Source organism: Cebus imitator, unplaced genomic scaffold (genome assembly GCF_001604975.1).
Source record: "Cebus imitator isolate Cc_AM_T3 unplaced genomic scaffold, Cebus_imitator-1.0 Scaffold185, whole genome shotgun sequence".
Classification (NCBI taxonomy): domain Eukaryota; kingdom Metazoa; phylum Chordata; class Mammalia; order Primates; family Cebidae; genus Cebus; species Cebus imitator.
The window spans coordinates 2,403,993-2,424,993 of record NW_016107500.1 but is presented as its reverse complement, the minus strand read 5'-3'; the positions used below and the strand labels follow the sequence as shown (position 1 = coordinate 2,424,993).

At 42.4% G+C, this 21,001-nt stretch overlaps 1 protein-coding gene across 1 annotated transcript in view; it reads left to right on the top strand.

Moving 5' to 3' along the window:
• Positions 1-21,001, top strand: part of ADAMTS16 (ADAM metallopeptidase with thrombospondin type 1 motif 16) — a 187,640-nt gene that overhangs the window by 112,412 nt on the left and 54,227 nt on the right. Inside the window, exon 18 of the mRNA XM_017546008.2 lies at positions 20,313-20,439. Coding sequence (XP_017401497.1) covers positions 20,313-20,439 — 127 coding nt within the window. The remainder of the gene's footprint in view (positions 1-20,312; positions 20,440-21,001) is intronic.

Here is a 21,001-nt window from a genome sequence, read left to right as displayed (position 1 = left end):
TGCACCTAACTATCCCTACCAAATAAGTGAGAGTTTCTGGGGTAAATCCACCCAAAATCCATTCCCTAATCACTTTTCTAAAGAGCTGCATTAGAGAGTCAGTGAGTGTTTGTTTTCAATTTCAATGGGAAATTGATGGAAAACATGGATTCTCAATTCAACAGCTGGATGGAGTGCAGGATGTCTGTACTTTCCTGTCTTCTGTAGGATAATACTCTGCAGTCTTCCTGGTAAAAACCTGACCTCTTCATAGGACGGAAGACTCATCCCCTAATCAGGGCACCCTGTCACCGGCCATGTGTGTGTAATTAGGGAAGGGAACATTTGCAAATGGTTACCCAGCTGGGCTGGGTTATAGTCGATCCTCCTCTGTTTTCATAGATGCTTAAACCCACAGCCTCACTCTCCTATTCTCTCTCTTTCCTTCCCTAGTATCCCCAGAATTACTTTCTATACAAGCAAGATAAAAGTAAGAAACACATTATTGCCATGTTTTGAGCACCTACTACGTGCTTTCACATATATTATCTTGTCAAAACCTTTGACAGGTTAAGGGTACAAAGACCACAGGTTCAAGGCAGCCATATCAGATTCAAGTCTTGGCTTCATCAGGCCACCTTCCTTAGAAATTTTGAATCAGCCTTTTATGTATGTGAAGCTTAAAGATGTTATGAATATCAATGCCTGGAAGCAATCATTATTATCATCTCAGAGGTGGCACATAACTTGGTTCAAATGGGTTTACTGGCCCCGTTCTTATGTCACCCCACCACAGCCAAACTGCAACTGAGCACATTGCTGATGTTAACACTCTTTAACAAAGATGATTATGCCAGGGAAGCACAAGATATTCTTCGACTTCCTATCTTCCTGTCATAATACAGCTTCTACCTGGCAATGGGAGCTGCAGTCCAACGAACATAAGACTGAAATGTCAGCAGTGAGGAGGTGCCCTCTAGTGTGGGCGGCGCTTGCATTTCGTGGTCATTCAGGGTGAAGGCTGATCTCATTCAATTGCACTTTTCAGTTTTCCTTTGATCTGTGTTTGGTGGACTTGTCAAATTTCCCCTGATAATCTTAAGTGACATAGTTTTTCACTGAATGTTAATCACAGTGGCTGATTTTGAGGTAAGGACTTTTATTTCTCAAGACTTCGTTACTCAATTATAAGTGGTTGTTTTGATTAAGTAGTTTATTAGAATTTACTGTCTCTGCCTTACTGAACTTTAGGAGCTTCAGGAGTTGATGACGTCTGATGACACAGATCCTTTAGACCTAAAACCTCAATTACTTTAACTTTATTAAATGCTTCCTTAGTTATATCCTGTTGGAGCCTTCTAAATTTCAAAGGATTATTTAAATTCTGTGTTATCTGACAACAGCATATTTTATTCGCTTGGATGATTGATAGTGGAGGATGAAAACCCAAAATGAGTCTCCTCCTCAGTTTTTCCATTTTGTGAGAAAATAACTTTCCCAATGAGCGTGATATAATAACTTTTGATTATTGTTCTCATTTCTTAGAGGATTAGATTAATGTATCACCTGAAAATTCTTGACCTGATTCTTCAAAAAAAAAAGGGGGGGGGGAAGTATAAATGCCATTTTTATCTTATCTGCATATTTTATATATTTTTTAAGACTTCTAGTTACATAGACTTCCTGATGTTCTGGATTTGAAACTTTTAAATCATCTTTTTCTTAGCTCTTTTTTTGAGAATTTAAGTCTCTACAAAGGGAGTTATGGAATTAATGAATGGGAAGAAGACAGCTGGAAAATTTCCCCCACCTCTTGCTTCATTCCAGAAACATTACCTGGCATCACAAGAGGACGGATAATTCTTTTTGATTTAAAGAGATCTCATTTCCTTATCTCCTACAATGGGCCCATCTGTCTGTAGGAAATAAGGTTTCCACACAGCCAGGTAATGCCTTCTATCTCCCTTTTTGACAGCTTCTTCTGTTTCTTTCTTCTCTCCTCTCACTTTTATGACATAATTGCATTTTTTTAATTTCAATGTTCCTGCTTCATCGTGCCCTAACTGGACACTCAGTGAGTGTCTGGGGCATTGGTAATGGGGCATAAAACTCAACTGGAGAGACAACATGCCAAGAATATTGCCCAGAGATAGCTTATCCTATTGTGGCTGTCTCTGAGACGGAGACATTTTGATGTGGTAATGACTTCACTAGACTTTTGTTTACTTTTTAAAACATCAGTCTTTTCTCAAAATTACATATGCTGTCATCTTTTAAAGTCAGCACCTACAACTCATTTGGCCCAATGTATTCCAAATCACTAATCTTCAACTTCTGATTTATTTCCAAATAAAAGTACTTATTAAAATTTGACGTATGTCTTAAATTGTCCAACATGTATCCTGTAATGTCTGGGGATGAGGCATTTTCATGCAAATGAAAATATTCATCTAATTCACAATTAAAATTTCTCAAACAAACCTTAAAACTGGCTTTTAAACCATCCTCTCTTACAGTTTTTTAATATTATTCTCTTCACCATCGACAAATACTTCTGGGGCTTAAGGATTAATTCCTTTAGGGATGAAGTTTGGAAAAATGATTGAAACCCCTTGCAAATTTGCCCTGCTTTGTTGATATCAAGCCAGCCATTCATTGATTCATTCATTCACGTACTTGTTCAGTCAGCAAATGCTTGCGTGTTTGGATCTGAACCTTAAACATCTTTAAACCACCTGGGGAAATGCAAGAGACCTTTGCTTGATTTCTTCTCTATCTGAATTGAACAATGAAATGCTTAAGGAGATGTTGCTTTACATGAAAACTATTTAGTGCCTCTTTCATGTCATAGCTAGTTGAGATATTGTACATTTGTGCATCTTAACCAGTGAATCAAGTAGAGTACTTCAGCACTTTTTTCTTAAATGTGGGAGCCACTATGCTGAGTTCTAAGTTTATAAGTCAAGGTGGTATATACTTGGCCCTGTACTCAAAATCATTTGCAATCTGGAGCAAGGAGGTACCCATATGCCCACGTGTAACAATGCAAGGTGGTAGTCTGTGTTGTGTTCTAAGAACTCTGAGAGTTCAGAGAGATCTCCAGGCCTGTTCGCAGGAAGAGTCTCAGCTCAGCTGCAGTTGGGACTCCTGACTTTCTCTGAGTTCCATCGCTGAGATGGCTTTAAAGAGCAGCAGTGGGTTTTGGTTTCTATTGCTCATCTGATAGGCTAAAATCTCTAGATCTTTTTCACAGGAACTGCTTTAAATTAGATCTTTCCTATCCTCACTTTGTGTGTTAGAATGTTCTGAATCCTAGTGGATGTGTCTCTTTCTCTTTTAAACTTCATCTAAAGGGCTGAGTCCCAGAGTTCAAGTTGAAATGATTCTGGTTTCTTTTTCCCTGCGTTGGGTCACCTGTGAGATGATCTACTAAAAATGTCTCCTGTTCTTTATCTAAGTCCCTGTAAATTACAAAATATATTACCCACCCCAGCTCCTTTCTTCCCAAAAAAGCAGAGAGAAAAACAGAGGTTTATCTCCCAGAGAGTGGAGTGTATGCCTCAGGGTCGTGGGCGGCGTGATGTCACACAGGCCCATTTTTTCAAGTGTGCACAGAGGTCCAGAGTCAAACAAGCCCACATCTTCCCAAAAAAGCAGGAATTCCTTCTTGTTCCCAGAGTCTCTGCAGTTCCAGCAAGCCTCTGCTCATCAGGGGTGCCGGGGCCACGTTCCCACTATGTGGTCATGCCGGTTCTTCTCCACTCTTGCTGTACGATTCACTTGTGCCCACAGGACTTAAAGTCTGCAAACTTGGAGCCTTAAAAATGGGCAATTACTGCCTATATCCATATGGGCTGCATAGCCCTCTACCATTGACAGGTCAAGGTCGTCAGGGAAATAGGCTAGTGAAGGCAGCTCCCTGTGAAGCAGGGAATCTGCCTCTGGTAAGACTCGTGAAGGTGCCTCAGCCTCCAAGCTCTAGTAAATGTCAGGATAACATGTGTCCACAGCAATCCTGCCGGGCCAAGCTGTCACTTAAATACACTGGGAACCACTCAGAATCTGGACAGCATCCAGGAATATACCAGTTCCCTGAAGCTGTCTTCCCTCTTCTGAGTTCAAGGCTCTGTAATGTTCATGCATGAGGCATCAATAATATATCTAGCACGTGTGATAGAAACAACGCATGCTTCTTTTGAGAGCTCATGCGTTCGTTTGTGGAATATCATCCGGTTTTCCATGCAGGTTTTCTTACGGAATTGGTTTTTCTTTTTCTTTATAAAAGAAGGATAAAGCTTTTGGCAACAGCTGGAATTCATTCTATAGTTCAAATTTTGAAAAACTCAGCAATTCTTTGATGAAATCATGCTCTTCCAGACTTAAGACTCTTCTTCTAGACAGTCTGGCAAACGTGATGATTTTTAAGTGGTTTCCAAAGACCTGGCCAGAGCTGGTTTCTGTAAAAAGATGAAAGCACTGCCCAAGCACATTGCTCATCAAACTCACCACCCCGTGGCCACGGTTTGTCTTTCTGCAGATAATGGATTATTCTCTCTGAGCTTCTTAAATTACCTTTTGAAGCTTATGCCCTTCCCCTCTCTTATCTATTAATATAGATCATTTACAAAATTGGCCTGCATGATTCTGGCATTCCCATGAATTCTGTGATTTTTCTTTCTGAAAAAATTAACTGATTTTATGTACTGCTGAGAACTTCCTTCCTGGACATGCCATTAGTCAGGGAAATAATACTAGAGTCTCCGTAAGTGTCCAGAGAAGTAATACTTGAGCTAAATAGCCAAGGAGACCCCATTCCATCATGTGAGATACATCTGAAAACATAATAATCCAAAATCTGGTATAATAATAGACCTTGGAAAACCTCAATGCTATTGAACATATGGCTTTCTGTACATATTTTTATGTTCTCAGAATATTCAGACATTTGAAATTAGCCGATGGAATAAACATATAAATTCACTTTTATGCCTATTACTGTTTATATGGGTTGGTATATTAGGGTCCTCCAGAAAAACAACCAGAAGGAGATATCTGTCTCTCTACTCATCTGTTTATTTATGTAGAGAAAAAGAGATTGATTGGAAGAAATCGGCTTACGCAATTACAGAGGCTGTGAAGTGTCACAGTTTGCTGTGTGCAAGCTAGAGAGTCAGGATAACCAGAGAGGTGTCTTCCAGTCTGAGACTGAAGGTGATGGCTAGAGGAGAATGGTATGAGTCCTAAACTATGAAGGCCAGAGGACCAGGATTGCTGATGTCAAATATAAGAACTTAATACTTTAGATCTAAGTCGACTAATCCAGGATCTTGAGCAAGCGAATTTTGTGTGTATTGTCTCAAAAGTCTCTGATTAAGGATCCAAGAAAAACCCTTTGAAAACAGACGTAGTATGCAAGAACTGGAGTGTAGTTTATTTTGCTTAATTTTTATCTCTTATAGTTTTTCCTACATGTGATGCAGTCATGTAGGAAATAAATGTCTTATGACTGGATAATGGACTGGCACAGTGTTCTGAATATGAGGTAGGAGAGTGCCCTTGACACCCTGCACGAGACTCGTGAAGGGGTGACTCGTTTACTTGGCCACTGTACTCAATCCCTTATGAGAGGGAGCACGTGAGCAGATGGGTGTAGGAACCAGTGTGACAAGTGCTGGAATTTGCTGATAGCCCCTCTGTGGCAGAAGCAGGCTTTGTGCGGACCCCACAGCAGCATCCAACTGTGTTACAATGCTCTTTTAGCTCTGCCATCCAGGAAGGGGTATCCAAACCCCTGGAGCCACAGAGGGCCTTTATTACAATCAGTGCTCTTTTAACATTTGCAGACTGCTAACTATTATTAACCAGCTCAGTAAAGGATCAGGTAACAGCCTTTGATACTCTGCCCTCTTGGTACCCTAGTTCTTGTCCAGGGTCCGGGAATAGTCAGGTCACAGGAACAAGTTGAAGGGTGGTGAACGTGGAGGACTTTATTGAGTGGTGGAAGTGACTCTCAGCGGGAAGAGGAACTGGAAAGGAGATGGAGTGGGAATATAATATTCCCCTGGAACCTGGCTGTCCACAGCCAAACTTGACTCTGACCATCCCTGGCTGTGCTGCTCTCCAACCATAGTCTCTGATGTCCAGCTGCCTCTCTCGACGTTCAGGTGCTTCTATCTTCTGTGTGTATATGTCCACTGAGTCTGAGGTTTGGGGTTCTTATGGGCACAGGACAGGGGACTAGGTGAGCCTAAAGGCAACATTTGGGCAGGACAACAGGGACAGTTCTCATTTTGGGCTGTGGGTCCAGACTTGAGGGTGGAGCCCTTGCCAGGGACCCTGCCCTCTTCTAGCCAGTATTTCTCTGCCTCCTGTTTGTATCAAATAGACAACAGAAACGCAAGAGTTTGAGAGTGGATTAGAGGAGAAAACCTATAGGGGAACTAGTCTGATAGGAACCATGCAGGAAATAAGGGACAAAATCAAAGATATGGAAGAAGAAATCTGAATGTCCCTGGCCAGCCTATGACCTCAGATTTTCAGGTTCTCTAGCTATGCAAAGACCTTCTGATCTCACATGATTCCCCATAGCACTGGATTAACCATGAAAAATGGTTTCTTAAAGCATAACTCAAACCTACTCTTTAATAACCCAACCATGTGACCGCCATGTGATACCTGAGAGTTTAGTAAGTGTTGGGGCCCAAGCCCAGACCCAGCCCCAGGAACAGGACTCCGGTGTAATGGGTGGTGTGGTCGAGAGGGTGCTGTATGGGACTGACTTCCACTCTGCCTTCTGCTGAGGAAGGTAGTTAAACTGGTTCACCATACCGTCTTCTCTTTGTGTTGTGTATGTGTGTGCATGTACTCCTGGACAGACACACAGATGTGTGTTTTAAAGGGGCCTCTAAGGTCTTTCCAGTTTGATGTTCTGTGGTCTGTGTCTGTCAATATATAAGATGGATCAAAAGTAAAACCAAATGTCAGCTGCCCTTTAGCCTCTGGCTCCTTCCTCCCTCCATTCACCCCTTTAGGCCTTTGAATGAAGAGCCCTCAGGGCAGTCAAGGGAAGGAGAGGCCAGAGCAGCTGTGAACAGAGAGAGTACAGGCAGATAAGAATGTTTGGATCAGTCGGGGGCCTCTTGCCCAGTGTCCTTGAGCCAAGTCTGCCTAAGGTATCAGCAAGACAGGATATCTACCTTCATAAAGGCTCAAATTTGCTTGTTTGGGGCATGTTTTTCACTACAAATGTCACAAATAAATAGAAGGTAGAGAACACAAATCATTCCTGAGACGCCCCTCCTTGAGAGATGCTACTGTGAGCATCTTAGTGCAGCCACCTCGTCTCTCTCCATGCACAGCTCTGCAAATGCATACCTTCCTTCAGGAGGGGCCTAGCGATCAGCTTTCTCTGTGTCACTATGCCATCTCTGTCCTCTATTTGCAGAGAGTTTCTCCTTAGTTATGTGCATGAACAGCCCACTTCTAATGTGGCAGGCCATATTCTTGAGCAATTATTAATATAGCCAAGTGTTATTCCAACTTTCAACATACTATAAACAAATAATGCTTCCATACTCCAAGAAAAGTTCCTTAGAAATTACCAATATTGGCTTCACTTTTATGGAGAGTGTTTCAAATGGGGTGGTTTCTAAAAGTCTAAAACCTTTTCTCTTGGGAAAACCGTGACCACAAATATGTGTGTGTGTGACACACACACGGAGATTTTTAGTTTTCTATGGCACAGAGACTGAAATGAGATGGATTTATAAAGATTCCGATTTCACTTTCATGAACCTGGATGCCTACCAGGGTAAGATCACTGTACGGGAATCTTGTGGAAGAGTAACTGAGACGCTGTCTGCATGGTGGGACCCCAGGCCAGCAACATCAGCAACACTTGGGAACTCTCGAGAAATGCAGATTCTTGGGACCCCAGCCCAGACCTGCTGAATCAAAAGCCCTGGGTATGGGGCCAAGTAGTCCATGCTTTTAATACCATGTCCCAGTGTCTACGATGCAAATGGGAGTTGCTTTCCATTGTGTTTTCACCAGGGGACTTTTCTCCAAACACATTGCACGCAAAGGACACTCACCAGTCTCTGTCTTATACCCCAGAGAGATTTCTGGAATCCCTGGCATTCAGACTTACAATAAGAAAATGATTGCCCTGGGGGGAGGGGGGAAACTGCATTTTAAAAGAAAAACAATAACTCCACTGAATGCAGCAGTTAATTTTAAAGTGGCAATCAGAAGATTGCCTCTCAGGGACTGGGGTAGGGAAAGGCCTGCCTTTATGACCTTGGAAGGTGAGTGAAGATGCCTCAGTGGGCGGGGGTGAAAACTGAAGACAAGGGCTTCCCTGGAGAACTCCCAGGATGCAAGCCTGAGGATCATTAGCAGACCCCTCCCCCCACACATGACTTTAATAATGGTAATTTTGTAAAAAGAGGAAAACAATTTAATCCCAAATCCTACTGATCTTTGTAGATTAAAGTCAACACTTTACCCTCAGAAGCAAACTGAAAGCCAAACCCACTATGAAGTATGCTGCAATAGTTTCCATATGTTTATGTCTCCATCAGCCTGGGTCTCTGCGCATACACCAGGCAGTTTCCGTCCCCCTATGCAGCAAAGGCCGTGCCACACGTAAGCATCAGCTTGCTCCCATGGCCTTCGCTCAAGGGTCCTCTGTTATTCATCTTGTCATGTCTTTTTGCCCCAGAGGGGATGCTTCTCCTCAATTCTAAATGAAATTCTCCACTGGTGCCCTTCATCCCATTATCCACGTTTCTTATCATCAAATGTATCTTTTTTTTTTTTTTTTCCATGCAATGTCATTCTTCCCTCTCCTTACCAACCATTCCTTTTTCTTAAATGGGCTCGGGCCTCCTTAATCTTAAACTCTTCATTCTTCTACTCCTTCTCTTCCTTCTTTTGCTTTTCAGTGTGAAGCTTGTGAATACAAAATATCTGAGACATGCCTCGGTCAACTTAGAAAGCTTATTTTGCCAAGGCTAAGGACACTCCCGTGACACAGCCTCAAGAACTCCTGAGACATGTGCCCAAGGTGGTCGGGGGTACGGTTTACTTTTACGCATTTTTAGGGAGACATGAGACATCAATTAATATGTGTAAGATGTACCTTGGTTCAGTCCGGTAAGGCGGAACAACTCAAAGTGGGGGCTTCCAGGTTAGAAGTAGATAATAGACAAAAGGTTGTATTCTTTTGAGCCCTCCATCAGCCTTCCACTGAGGACACAATTTAGTCTGGCTCAGTGTTTCTGCATTTTGACATAAACAATAGGAGCGAGGAGGCAATCAGGTATGCGATTGTCTCACATGAGCCTCAGAGGGATGACTTTGAACAGAAGGGGAGGCAGGTTTGCCCAAGGAGTTCCCAGCCTGACTTTTCCCTTTAGCTTAGTAATTTTGAGGTCCCAAGATTTATTTTCCTTTCACAAGCTTATCAGTGCAATCTGCACTTCCTGCTTGCATTCTCACCCAGAGACCACCGACTCCCCAGTGCCTCAGTTTTATCTCTGCAATCCACATCTTCGAAGACCCTCCAGTCCAGACCCTGCCCAGTCACCACAGCCACAGGTTCTTTCTCAGCCCCTCCTCCCTGGCCTCCCTGCAGCCTTCAACAGCTGGCCACTCCTCCCTTGAAACTTCTTTCCTCCGGATTTCCAAGACCTGCTTGTTTCCATGAATTCTTGTCTAACAAGATCAGTGGCCTCCTTTCTTTGTATTCTCCCTTAGAGTGATGGCTCATTGGATGCTTTTCCCCATCATCACTATCCAGGAAGGGGCTTGTGTCTTTTCATGCAAATCTCTGCCTCTATCTCTGTTCCCTCATCAGTCCCACACCTACAGTGGCCTGAAGGACACCTTGGCTTGGTTTTCCCCATTGTAGTGAATTCATACCATCGTGGCAACAGGGATCAATTTCCCAGTTACCTCAAAGACTTCTCTGGTCTTTTTACATCCAGGCTTGATTTTTTTCAAGTTACCCAAGAATCTCTGATTATTCATCTTGCTCTCCCTATTTCTAGTCCTTTCTTTTCCCCACTCCCAATAATCAGCTAAAAGACCCATCTTAACACCTATTCTCTTGAGCTTCCTAGATACACAATCATACCACATAAGCTTTCCTCTTTTCATAACTTTAATACTCCTTATATTCTTTTTATTTTGTCAAATTGTGTCAGCCAGTGTTTCCAAAATAATTTTAACTAATAAGAGTTAAAATTCTTTATTTATTTCTGACTTTAATGGGAATAGTTCTAGTGTTTCCCATAATGCTAGCTTCTAGGTTTAAATAAACATTCAAGTACCTATATTTATATGTGTAGATACAGATATACACACATAAACACACAAACTCATAGAAATATGCAGATATATTGATATGAGTAAATATCCATCTGTCATCTGTTTTATTAATGTTTTTATCAAAAATGGAGGCGAAATTTATGACATGCTGAACTTTATTACATCTATGATAGAGTTTGTGTTTGTCCTTTAATCCATTAAATGGTGAAATATATTAACAACTGTTTTTAATATTGAACCATCCTTGCATTCCTGCTATGAATCATTATCTGGTGATGTATTTCTTTCTAATATGCTACTTGATCTTTCCTTCTCTTAGCTGATTTGGTATTTTTCACGTTAATACTTCTAAGTATTATTGAGCTGTAGTTTTCTTTTATGTGCTAAAATATGAGACATTCATTTCCATAAGTGTTGGAAACCTTTCCTATTTTTTATGCTCTGGAACAATTTAATAGCTTTGGTGTTATCTATCTCCTAACATTTGGTAAAATGTATTTGAAGACTCTGTATCTATTGTTTTTGAAGGATTTAAATCTTTGATAAACTTTTATATTTTTACGTATGGTTATTAGACTACTTAGATTGTTTATCCCTTCTGGAGGTAGTTTTTCTAATTAAGAACACCATCTTTTTAAATGCAGAATTTAAAACTTAATTTTTATATATTTGAAAAGACTAGCCCATTCGATTATTTTCATTTCTTCTATATGTAAATATTTTCTAATTCTCATTTCTTATCTTGCTCATTTGTGCTTACTAGTTATTTACTTCATGAAGTCAACATATCAGTGACAGTTTCATCAAGAAAATAGAAACCATTCTATGTATTTCAAGCAGTAAGTCATTTAATACAGAGGATCAGTTGTTTATAAATAGAATGATTGAAGGGGTAAAGGCCAGACATCTGTAGCTGTCAGAGACACTCTGGCTTTTCCAAAGCCAGAAAGTTGCAGAAAATTTTAGAGATCACGGGTGATGATTACAAATAATCCAGCAATGGAGCAAGTGATTCCTAGAAAATGCCCAAAGATGACTACAGACCTTAGCATCTGCCAAGGCCCATCCTTACATCCACTGCTTCCAGAGATGGGAGCATGTGGCTTCTCACTCCCACCTTCCAAATCTCATGCTAGTGCCTCTGATTGGTGGGATCTAACTGAAAGCCTCACAGACAACAGAGTTAGAAAATGTACTCCTGATTTTCTTGTGATACGGAGGAGAGTGTGAAAGAAGGTACGCAAAGTCATACGTTATTACATTCAGTATACTGACTTCTGTTTCTGATATATTGACTTCTGTTTTTATATCAAATTTCTCTGTCTGCTTTCTTGGGCTATCCTTTATTTGTAACATCCTAATTAAAATATTTAGTTCACTTATTTTCATTCTTACTCATTTATTGACATGAGTATTTAAGGCCACAAATTATCCTCTGAATACTGCTTTAGCTACATTCCACAGATTATCACTTTTAGCATTTTCATCATTATTTTCTTAAGTAAATTTTTTGTAACCTGCTAACTTCTCTATTTCCATCAATTGCTAAAACTTTCAAAGGGACACTGTACATTCCTCTTTTGTTTCCCAATGATATACGTGTCTTACGTGCTTGTCATCTGTCAGCGTTCTCAACTGAAGAGTCTACTGTCCCTCATAAGGTGCATTTGGAAACCTGTGGCAGTATTTTAGTTGTCATTGTAATTGGGAGAGGCATGCTAATGACATTTAATAGGTAGGATCCAGGGATGCCAAAAGTCTTGCCATATGCACTGCTGGGCTACATAACAAGGAATGTTGTTGCCTAAAATGATAGTAACATGTCATTAAGGAAAACAAAAGATTTCTAAGGTCACAGCTAAAAATTAACTGACTGAGACAAGACTTGCACATATATTGGACACAGTGCTTTTCATTGAGTTTTATATATATATTTTTACTACGTTGTTACTAAATTATCACATGACTTACTAAATCCAGACTTCCCTGTTATCCAGTTAACAGGTAAAAGTTCTGTGACTTGGACCTGGGACATGGCCCACACCGAGGCAGCTTAAGGGTGAAGCCAAACAAATGTCTCCAGTAAGAAAGAAAACTAACTATATTAATAGTTACCAGCCAGCTTCTGTGTTTATTTCAAAGCAAAAAAAAAAAAAATTCTTATTTGCTTAGTTATTGAGAGACTGTACCTTGCTCAGAATCATCAGTGATCATAAAGACATAATTCTTTGTTCAGACTTGAACAGAAGATTTGAATTTCACGTTTTTAATTTCAAAACAGGAAACCAAACTGAAGCCATTGTTTATAAAATCACACCTCCTAAAAAAGCCATTAAAGTTTGGTTAAAATGGACTTTGAACCTGAAAAGTAAGTGTAAATAGAGGAAAAGTTTAACTTTCATTTGTATTCATTAGATTTCTAACAGTTTTAGAAAAATAGTGTAGTTATTCTGTATATTTCTTATTTAAATTGGGTCATCATAACTATTACACTTAAGGAAGTCCATAAAATTTTCTGCATAACAGTTTTAAACAAACATTTGTTTCTTTTTCTAATTTAATAGTCTCTCGGTCCTACTTAGCAAGTGGAAAGTGGGTTGATAAAGCATCTTCAAATTGCATCTCAGCATTGATACATGTGTCAGTCATCGAAATTGTGCCCCAGTTTTCCCTTAAGTAATATGTAAAGAAAAAAATATATCCTTATTTTGATGATGCTTGTGGGGGCTAAGTATTAGTTAATCCTCTACTAACTTGTCCGAGCTTAGAAGTTAATGAATGTAACAGAATTGCCCAGTGGCTCAAAAACTAAGTGAAGTGACAAACTAATCCAGGCATGCCACTGAAATTATAACAATGAATAACAAATGCACTCTGCCCCCTGAGAACTCTGTTCCAACAGATGACACATAAATGTTAAGAGAACCTTATAATTAGAGTCACCATGTAATGAATTACTGGGGTGCAAAGTGGGGTGTAATGCAAACTGCCGTGTAATACAAACTGCCATGTGACACAAACTGTGATGTAATACAAACTGTGATGTAATGCAAACTGCAGCATAATGCAAACAACTGGGAGGCTTTGAGAGGGAAAGGTGTTACTGCTGTCATTTTTCCAGGACAAATGTGCATAAAGCTGAGCTAGCCTGACATGAACAATTTTTACTCACAGCACTTCTGACACCAAATAGGTGGGATTTTTCCACTAACAACCAGTTCTCCAATTCTCTAGATGCTGCTAGCTTGGTGTCCTACAATTCAGTTCAGTTCTGATACTGACTACCTGGAATTAACTTCAAACCCCCAGAGGGGTAAGAACTCAATTCCCCAAGACTTTCCTCACCTCAATGTGAGTTTCCACTCCTGGGTCTCATGGATACCCACCACTTGCCTACAAAGTCAGGGGTTCCCACAGGCTTTCCCTTTCAGGTTTGCTGAACTGCTAAAATGGCTCATAAAACTCAAGAAGCCACTTGATTTACGATCATGGGTTTTCTACAAGGGTTGCAGATGATGAAGAGTTGCATAGGTCTTCAGGTCTTGAACAGTCCCAAGCCCAGGACCTTTTGTCGCCATGGAGTTGAGATGTGCCATGCCCACCATGTGGATATGTTTATCAACTACCAATCTCTTTCCCCTCTCTGGAGGTCGGTGAGGTGGGGGAGTGGGAACTGAAAGTTCCATGCTCCAGAGATCCCAGGGATCTTAGGAGCTGTGCGCACTCATCACACCTGGCTAAGCTGAAACAGGAATCAATGATGGCTTCTAAGTTTGCCCAGAATGGACTTAACACTTCTCAAAGTGTAGTCCTTGGTCTAGCAAGAGCAGTAGCAACTGAGCCTTTGTTAGAAAAGCAAATTCTAAGACCTAACCACAGACCTGCTGCAGCTGAAATCCAGAAGCAGAGCCTGGCACTCCATGTTTTAATGAATAAGCCCTTCCAGGGTGCTCTGATACACACTCAAGCTTGAGAACCAGTGAGCCAAGGAATCTAGAGAAGCTGGTGTGTCTGGGCCTGATTGAAAGGGATGAGAAGAAACCCACTGGGTAATCCCAGAGGCACGGCTGTCCTCTACAGCACTCCGGGTGGAGAGAGCAGCAGGTGGGCTGCCCTGGGGAGTCAGAGGACAAAGGAAAGGTTGCAGGGCAGGATCCCAGCATCACAGGCTAGAAGAACAAGGTTAGGAAGTCCAGAGCTTAGAAACAGAAAGATGGGCTTTGAATCTGGGAGTGGCAGGAATGTGTGCATGTGTATGTATATTTTTAAAAGGAAATGTCATTTTAAAAAGGACATTCATTTGCTGGAAAACAGAAGCTGATCCAGAACAGTGCTGCTCCTCCCTCCTGAGGGCAGGAGCTGCTGTGAGGCCTCGACTACAAGGGATTTGGGGCGTATCATTGCCAGCCCCTTGGTACCCAAGTCGGTGCTGGGTGCGACATGATGGTTCACAGAGCTGGTCCGTTACTATCTCAGGGACACTGACAGCGATGAGTTTCTGGGACATCACTTCCTTTTGCAGTGAATTTCACTGTGCAGCCATTTGGGTCATCGTGCACAGCCTCTGTGATCCTGAACACACCTGCGCATGTCTCTGGCCCGCTGAGTCCCACCTGAGCCACAACTGAGCCTTGCCCAGCACCGCTGATGAAGCCGGACCCTGTGCCCACCCAGGCTTCTGCAAATTCTGCTTCTGCTCTGTCTCCAACACAAGAACACATCTGCTGAATCGAGGTTCAGGCAGCTGAGCAGCATAATTCTAGAAGTCCACCCTGTTTACTGTAAAAAGTGTCTGAGACAGGTCTCAATCAATTTAGAAGTTTATTTTGCCAAGGTTAAAGATATGCCAGGAAAAGGGAATCCAGAATCTCCGAAACAGTCTGTGGCCTGAGCCTTTCTCCAAAGATGATTTAATTTGAGGGCTTCGATATTTAAAGGGGAGAATCGGACTGGAGGGGAAAGATTAAGGGTATGGTCCCATTACTGGATCCACCGGTGGCAAGGGAAAAGGAACAGGCAGGAAATTGTCAATTGAGTATGCATCTCACTCAGTAAATTGGCACTGGACATGATAAGGTGAACACGGGTAGCTACCTGCGGGGGTGTTTAACCTTGTATCTGCAGCTTCCTTGTTAGGAACAAAAGGAAAGGTGCTTTTTGCATGACTCAGCTTTCAGCTTAAAGTTTCCTTTCGGTGTAGTGAATTGGAATCCCAAGTTTTTATTTTCTTTTAGCATTTCTCTCGCCCCACTGTCTCGCCCCCTTTCAAAGGTCACTCCACCTGCCCGGCAGGGTGTTGGACACTCAAAGGCCAATCTCAAATCCATCTTTGATTTTTCTAAATTGATCTTTTATAACAGATGCTGAAGCTGCAAACTTACCAGTCCTAGATGTATTTACTTGTACTGCCTTTCCATTGCCCCAAGGGATTGAGTTCCATCTTCAATGAACGTCACCTTGGCCTTCTTGCTGTTAGTCTGTAGTGGTTTAAATCTTATTCTTTCATAGAAACATTCTTCTTCAAGAGGCTCAATATGTTTAAATAATTTTCTTACATTTCTAGAGTATGTATCAAAATCATTTTTTTTTTTTTTTTTTTTTTTTTTTTTGAGTCTTGCTCTGCTGCCCAGGCTGGAGTGCAGTGGTGTACTCTTGGCTCACTGCAACCTCTGCTTCCCATGTTCAGGCAATTCTCCTGCCTCAGCCTCCCAAGTAGCTGGGATTACAGGCACATGCTTGGTTAATTTTTGTACTTTTAGTAGAGATGGGGTTTCACCATCTTGGCCAGGCTGGTCTTAAACTCCTGACCTCAGATGATGTGCCTGCCTCAGCCTCCGAAAGTGCCGGGATGACAGGCGTGAGCCACCACGCCAGGCCAACACCCAGCTAATTAAAAGTTTTTGTAGAGCCGAAGTCTCACTGTGTTGCCCAGGCTGGTCTGAAACTCCTGGGCTAAAACTATCCTCCTGTCTTGGCCTCCTAAAATGCTGACCTTACAAACCTGAGCTACCACGCCGGGCCTGAACCTGCTTTTTTTTTTTTTTTGAGACAGAATTTCACTCTTGTTGCCCAGGCTGAAGTGCAATGACACGATCTCAGGTCACTACAACCTGTGCCTCCCAGGTTCAAGTGATTCTCCTGCCTCAGCCTCCTGAGTAGCTGGGATTACAGGCATGTGCCACCATGTCTAGCTAATTTTGTACTTTTAGTAGTGACGGGGTTTCTCCATGTTAGTCAGGCTGGTCTCGAACTCCCAACCTCAGGTGATCTGTTGGCCTCAGCCTCCCAAAGTGCAGGGATTACAGGCATGAGCTACTGTACCTGGCCCCATCTTTAATGATTTATTTGCATTGTCTGGGTTTTTGCAACATTTTTTCAAAATTAACTTGCCATTATAGGAGTCTACGCAAGGGGTTAAGAAGTCAAGGAGGAGGAGAGTCAAATCTTTCATTTCATAGCTGGAAAAGTCAGGCCAAATTTGAGAGAGGGCACCTGTCAGAAGTGCTGGCCATCTGCCAGAGCTCCAGGGTTAGAACCCAGCTGCTGCCCTCTCGCCTGGCCTATGAAGGAAGAAACAACTGTGGTTGGGGACATGGCCGCAATCAGAGAGCGGGCATTGATTGAGCAGGAGCTGTAGGCAAAGTCCTCCTTGGGTGCCCGGGGATGGACAGGCAGGTGAGCGAGGGGCCAGCCTGGCCCCACCTTCAAAGAGCTGGTTCCCAGGTGAGAAGATACGACCCTGAGAAAGGTGCCTGGCAGTACAAGGTGATAAGGGGCCCTCTGCACTCTAAACACACCCACGTTCTACCCTTATCTTTGTGTTAGAGTTATTTATTGACAGGCCATTTGGGCAGGAAGACTGGGGGCTCCTTGAGGGCATTCATTCATTCAGTCATTTATTGAACTACTGTGTACCCAGGCACTGATTGGGACCGCTGTATACAGTAGCTGCTTGATGAACACACATTGCATAGAATGACAAGCTCAGAGCTTAGCACTTCACAGGCACTCCATAAATGCTGCTTGGATCGAATAAATAATGCATGAATAAATCACAGGCCTGGCACACAGTAGGTGTTTAATATGTGTTGAGGCCAGGCTCAGTGGCTCACACCTATAATTCCACCACTTTGGGAGGCCAAGGTGGGAGGATCAGAAGGTCAGGACTTCATCTCAAAAAAAAAAAAAAAAAAAAAAAAAAAAAAAAAAAAAAAAAAAAAAAAATCTAAAAAAAAAAAAAAAAAATAAGTAGAGGCTGTTTCTTGCAACATGCGAGTATTTCCTGTGTACCAGAACTTGTGCTAGTCCTTCCTTCATGCAATTCAACATGTATTGTGTTTTGTTTCATTTTGAGACTAACTCTTGCTCTGTTGCCCAGGCTGGGATGCAGTGATACAATCTCGGCTCACTGCAACCTCTGCCTCCCAGGTTCAAGTAATTCTCCTGCCTCAGCCTCCTGAATAGCTGGGATTACAGGTATCCACCACCACACCCACATGATTTTTGTATTTTTAGTAGAGACGGGGTTTCACCATGTTGTCTAGGCTGGTCTGGAACTCCTGACCTCTGTTGCTTAGACTTGAGTGCAGTGGTGTGATCATGGCTCACTGCAGCTTTGACTTTCTAGGTTCAAGTGATCCTCCCACCTCAGCCTCCAGTTACTGGTAGCACAGAAGTACACTATCACACCCAGCTAATTTTTTTTTTTTTTTTTTTTTGAGACGGAGTCTTGCTCTGNTTGGAGACAAAGTCTCACTCTATCACCCAGGCTGGAATGCAGTAGCACGATCTCGGCTCACTGCAACCTCCACTTCCCAGGTTCAGGCAATTCTCCTGCCTCAGCCTCCTGAGTACCTGGGATTACAGGCGTGCGCCACCACGCCCAGCTAATTTTTGTATTTTTAGTAGAGACGGGGTATCACCTTATTGGTCAAGCTGCTCTTGAACTCCTGACCTTGTGATCTGCCCTTCTTGGCCTCCCAAAGTGCTGGGATTACAGGCATGAGCCACTGCCTCTGGCCTCAAAGTCATTTTTAAATAACCTATTCCTGATCAGAGATCACTAAAATCAAAGAAATAATTGCAAAATTCACCTGAAGAGAGCACCATGTAAAAACCACTTACCTGGGTTAAATATATAATTCTGCCAGGTTAGCAGAGAGACGACTGATTTTACAGAACTGCGAGAGTCCTATGTAACCTCTCTTTCTGCTTTATCAATGCTCAAAAGGCTAAAGGAAATGGGTGGTGTGTGGCTTGGAGCCATGAGTTCCTACAGTGGCTCCCTGCTTTGGAACTTAGGGAAGCTGCCCTCCTCTTTACACTTAAGAAAACGGACACTGTATGGAGTACAACTTTCCCTTCTGAATGGCCTTATTCCTTTTGACTAAGCAACGCCAAAATGTCAAACTTGTTTTCTATGTGTATTTTAGAGACTTTTAATTTTCCTTAAGCCAGGAGGGTTTTGACTTCCGTGGAACTGGCATTAGAGATTTTTGTGCCTGGTGTCTACAATCTGCTCCTTTGCTCCTCTGAGACAATCTCTTTGTTGTATTTCCTTATGAGCAAATGCTGAGTTGTCGGAGTCTGTCTGAGTTGGACACGGCTTGGGCTGCAGAGGAATGAGAACAGGAGCTCCATCCAACCTGTAGGACTCCTTCGTTGGTCTTTCCAAGTGCAGCGATAAAATCATTTTTAGATCTAAATATATTTTGTGTTAATTTTAAATCAACACTAGTTTGGTTCTATTTATTTTTTCCCCTACTCCTTAACTTTTTCGAGACAGGGTCTTCCTTTGTCATCCAGGCGGGAGTGCAGGGCAGTGCCATCTCGGCTCACTGCAACCGCTGCCTTCCCGCTGATCCCCCCCTCAGCCTCCTGACCTGGGGCTACAAGTGCATACCGCTGTGCCTGGCTGGTCTTTGTATTTTTTGTAGAGATGGGGTTTTGCCACATTGCTCAGACTGGTCTCAAACTGCTGGACTCAAGCGATTCACATGCCCAAGCCTCTCATAGTGCTGGGATTGCAGGTGTGAGCCACCATGCCTGGCCCTGCATTTGCTCTTTAATATCATTCCTCAAAGTGTCTTTTAGTTATAGTCTCTTTTTTACTGTGGCAAAATATATGTGGCATTTGCCACTTTCACCATTTTTGAATGTACATTTTAGAACTGTGAGGTACATTCGCATTGATGTACAACCATCACCACCATGGTCTCCAGAATGTTTTCATCTTCTCAAATGGAAACTCCGTGTCCATTAGACATTAGTTCCTAATTCCCCCTCCTCAGGACCCTGACAACCACCATTCTACTTTCTGTCCTGATGAACTGACTACTCCTGGTCCCTTACTTAAGTTAAAGTCCCTTTGGGATAAATTTAATTAATTGAAATGTTGAGCAAATATAGAGAAGTTCACAAAGTCTTGAATAGATGGAGGCTGAGAATCAAACACACTTCCATTTCCATTGACTTCCTTCTATGCAACACCTGAGCCATAACTGTGAAAGTGTGCCTTTCAGATTGGGCTCTATGAATTCTCTGGTGACAAACTGCTTGTTATTTTGTTGTCTGTGTTTCCTGCTGATGTATTACTGTTTCTTGTTGTCATCTCAAATGGAAATGTGAAACAGGTATATTTAATATTGATGTTTCTGCTGAAAAACAGCTGGTGTTTTCAACTACGGAAAGAGTAGAAAACCACTAAATTTCATCACATGTATGATGACATCGATCGCAAAACAAATGTTGACTTTAAAGATGTTAAAATAAAAATATGCAGGGAAAATATGTGCATCTTAGAATGAATGAAATTCGCTAATGACAACTTATGAAGACAGGCCAGAAAAGTGGAATATTAATAGTTGGCCAGTTGGTCATTAACACAGAGACGTGTAAATATGGCTAAGATTTTTTAAAAGAGAATTTCTTAGCTCTTCACCTGCCTTTTATTGTGGGGCATGCATGTGAGTCTTTATTCTGCGTTTCTTCCTTTCCTGCAGGACAGATGACCGTGAGAGAGGGCTGCTACAGAGACCTGAAGTTTCAAGTAAATATGTCCTTCTGCAATCCCAAGACCCGACCTGTCACAGGGGTGGTGCCTTGCAAAGTATCTGCCTGTCCTCCCAGGTAAGAAGCACCGTGTTCATCGAAGCGGGTTTCCCAGTTTGCAGTTACCTTCAGTGAGTCTTGGAGTTCCTGAGTTTAGAAAGAGAAGTGCTGATTGTCATCACGTCACTCATGATAGCGGAGAAGCAAAGGGGACAAGAGCTGCCTGGACAAGGGACCTAGACAGTACGTTTGGGCGGGAAGTGGGCTGGAAATTTTTGTGATCGTAAGTGGACATTCTTAGAGCGGTGTCCTGTTGGTTGTTTGTGCTTTAATCAGTTGCAGGCTGGCGGGAGTGATAACACACCATGGTGAGAGTGGTACATTCTCTCTCAGCCTGCTGTGCTATTCTTGTGTGCTTTTCTTGCCGAATGAAAACTGCTAGAAGAACCCATCACAAGGCCTACCAGCGGAAGGGACCCTGGGTTCCTCAGTGCCCTGCAAACATGCAGGGGTGAGGGCTGGAGCCACAAACAACCGGGGCGCTTGTCATCCCGCCCTACTCTCACTGCTGCTGATCCTAAGAGTTCCTAAACCCAAGCTTGGGTTCTCTGAGGCAGGAGGTGGGGAAAGACCGCTAGAG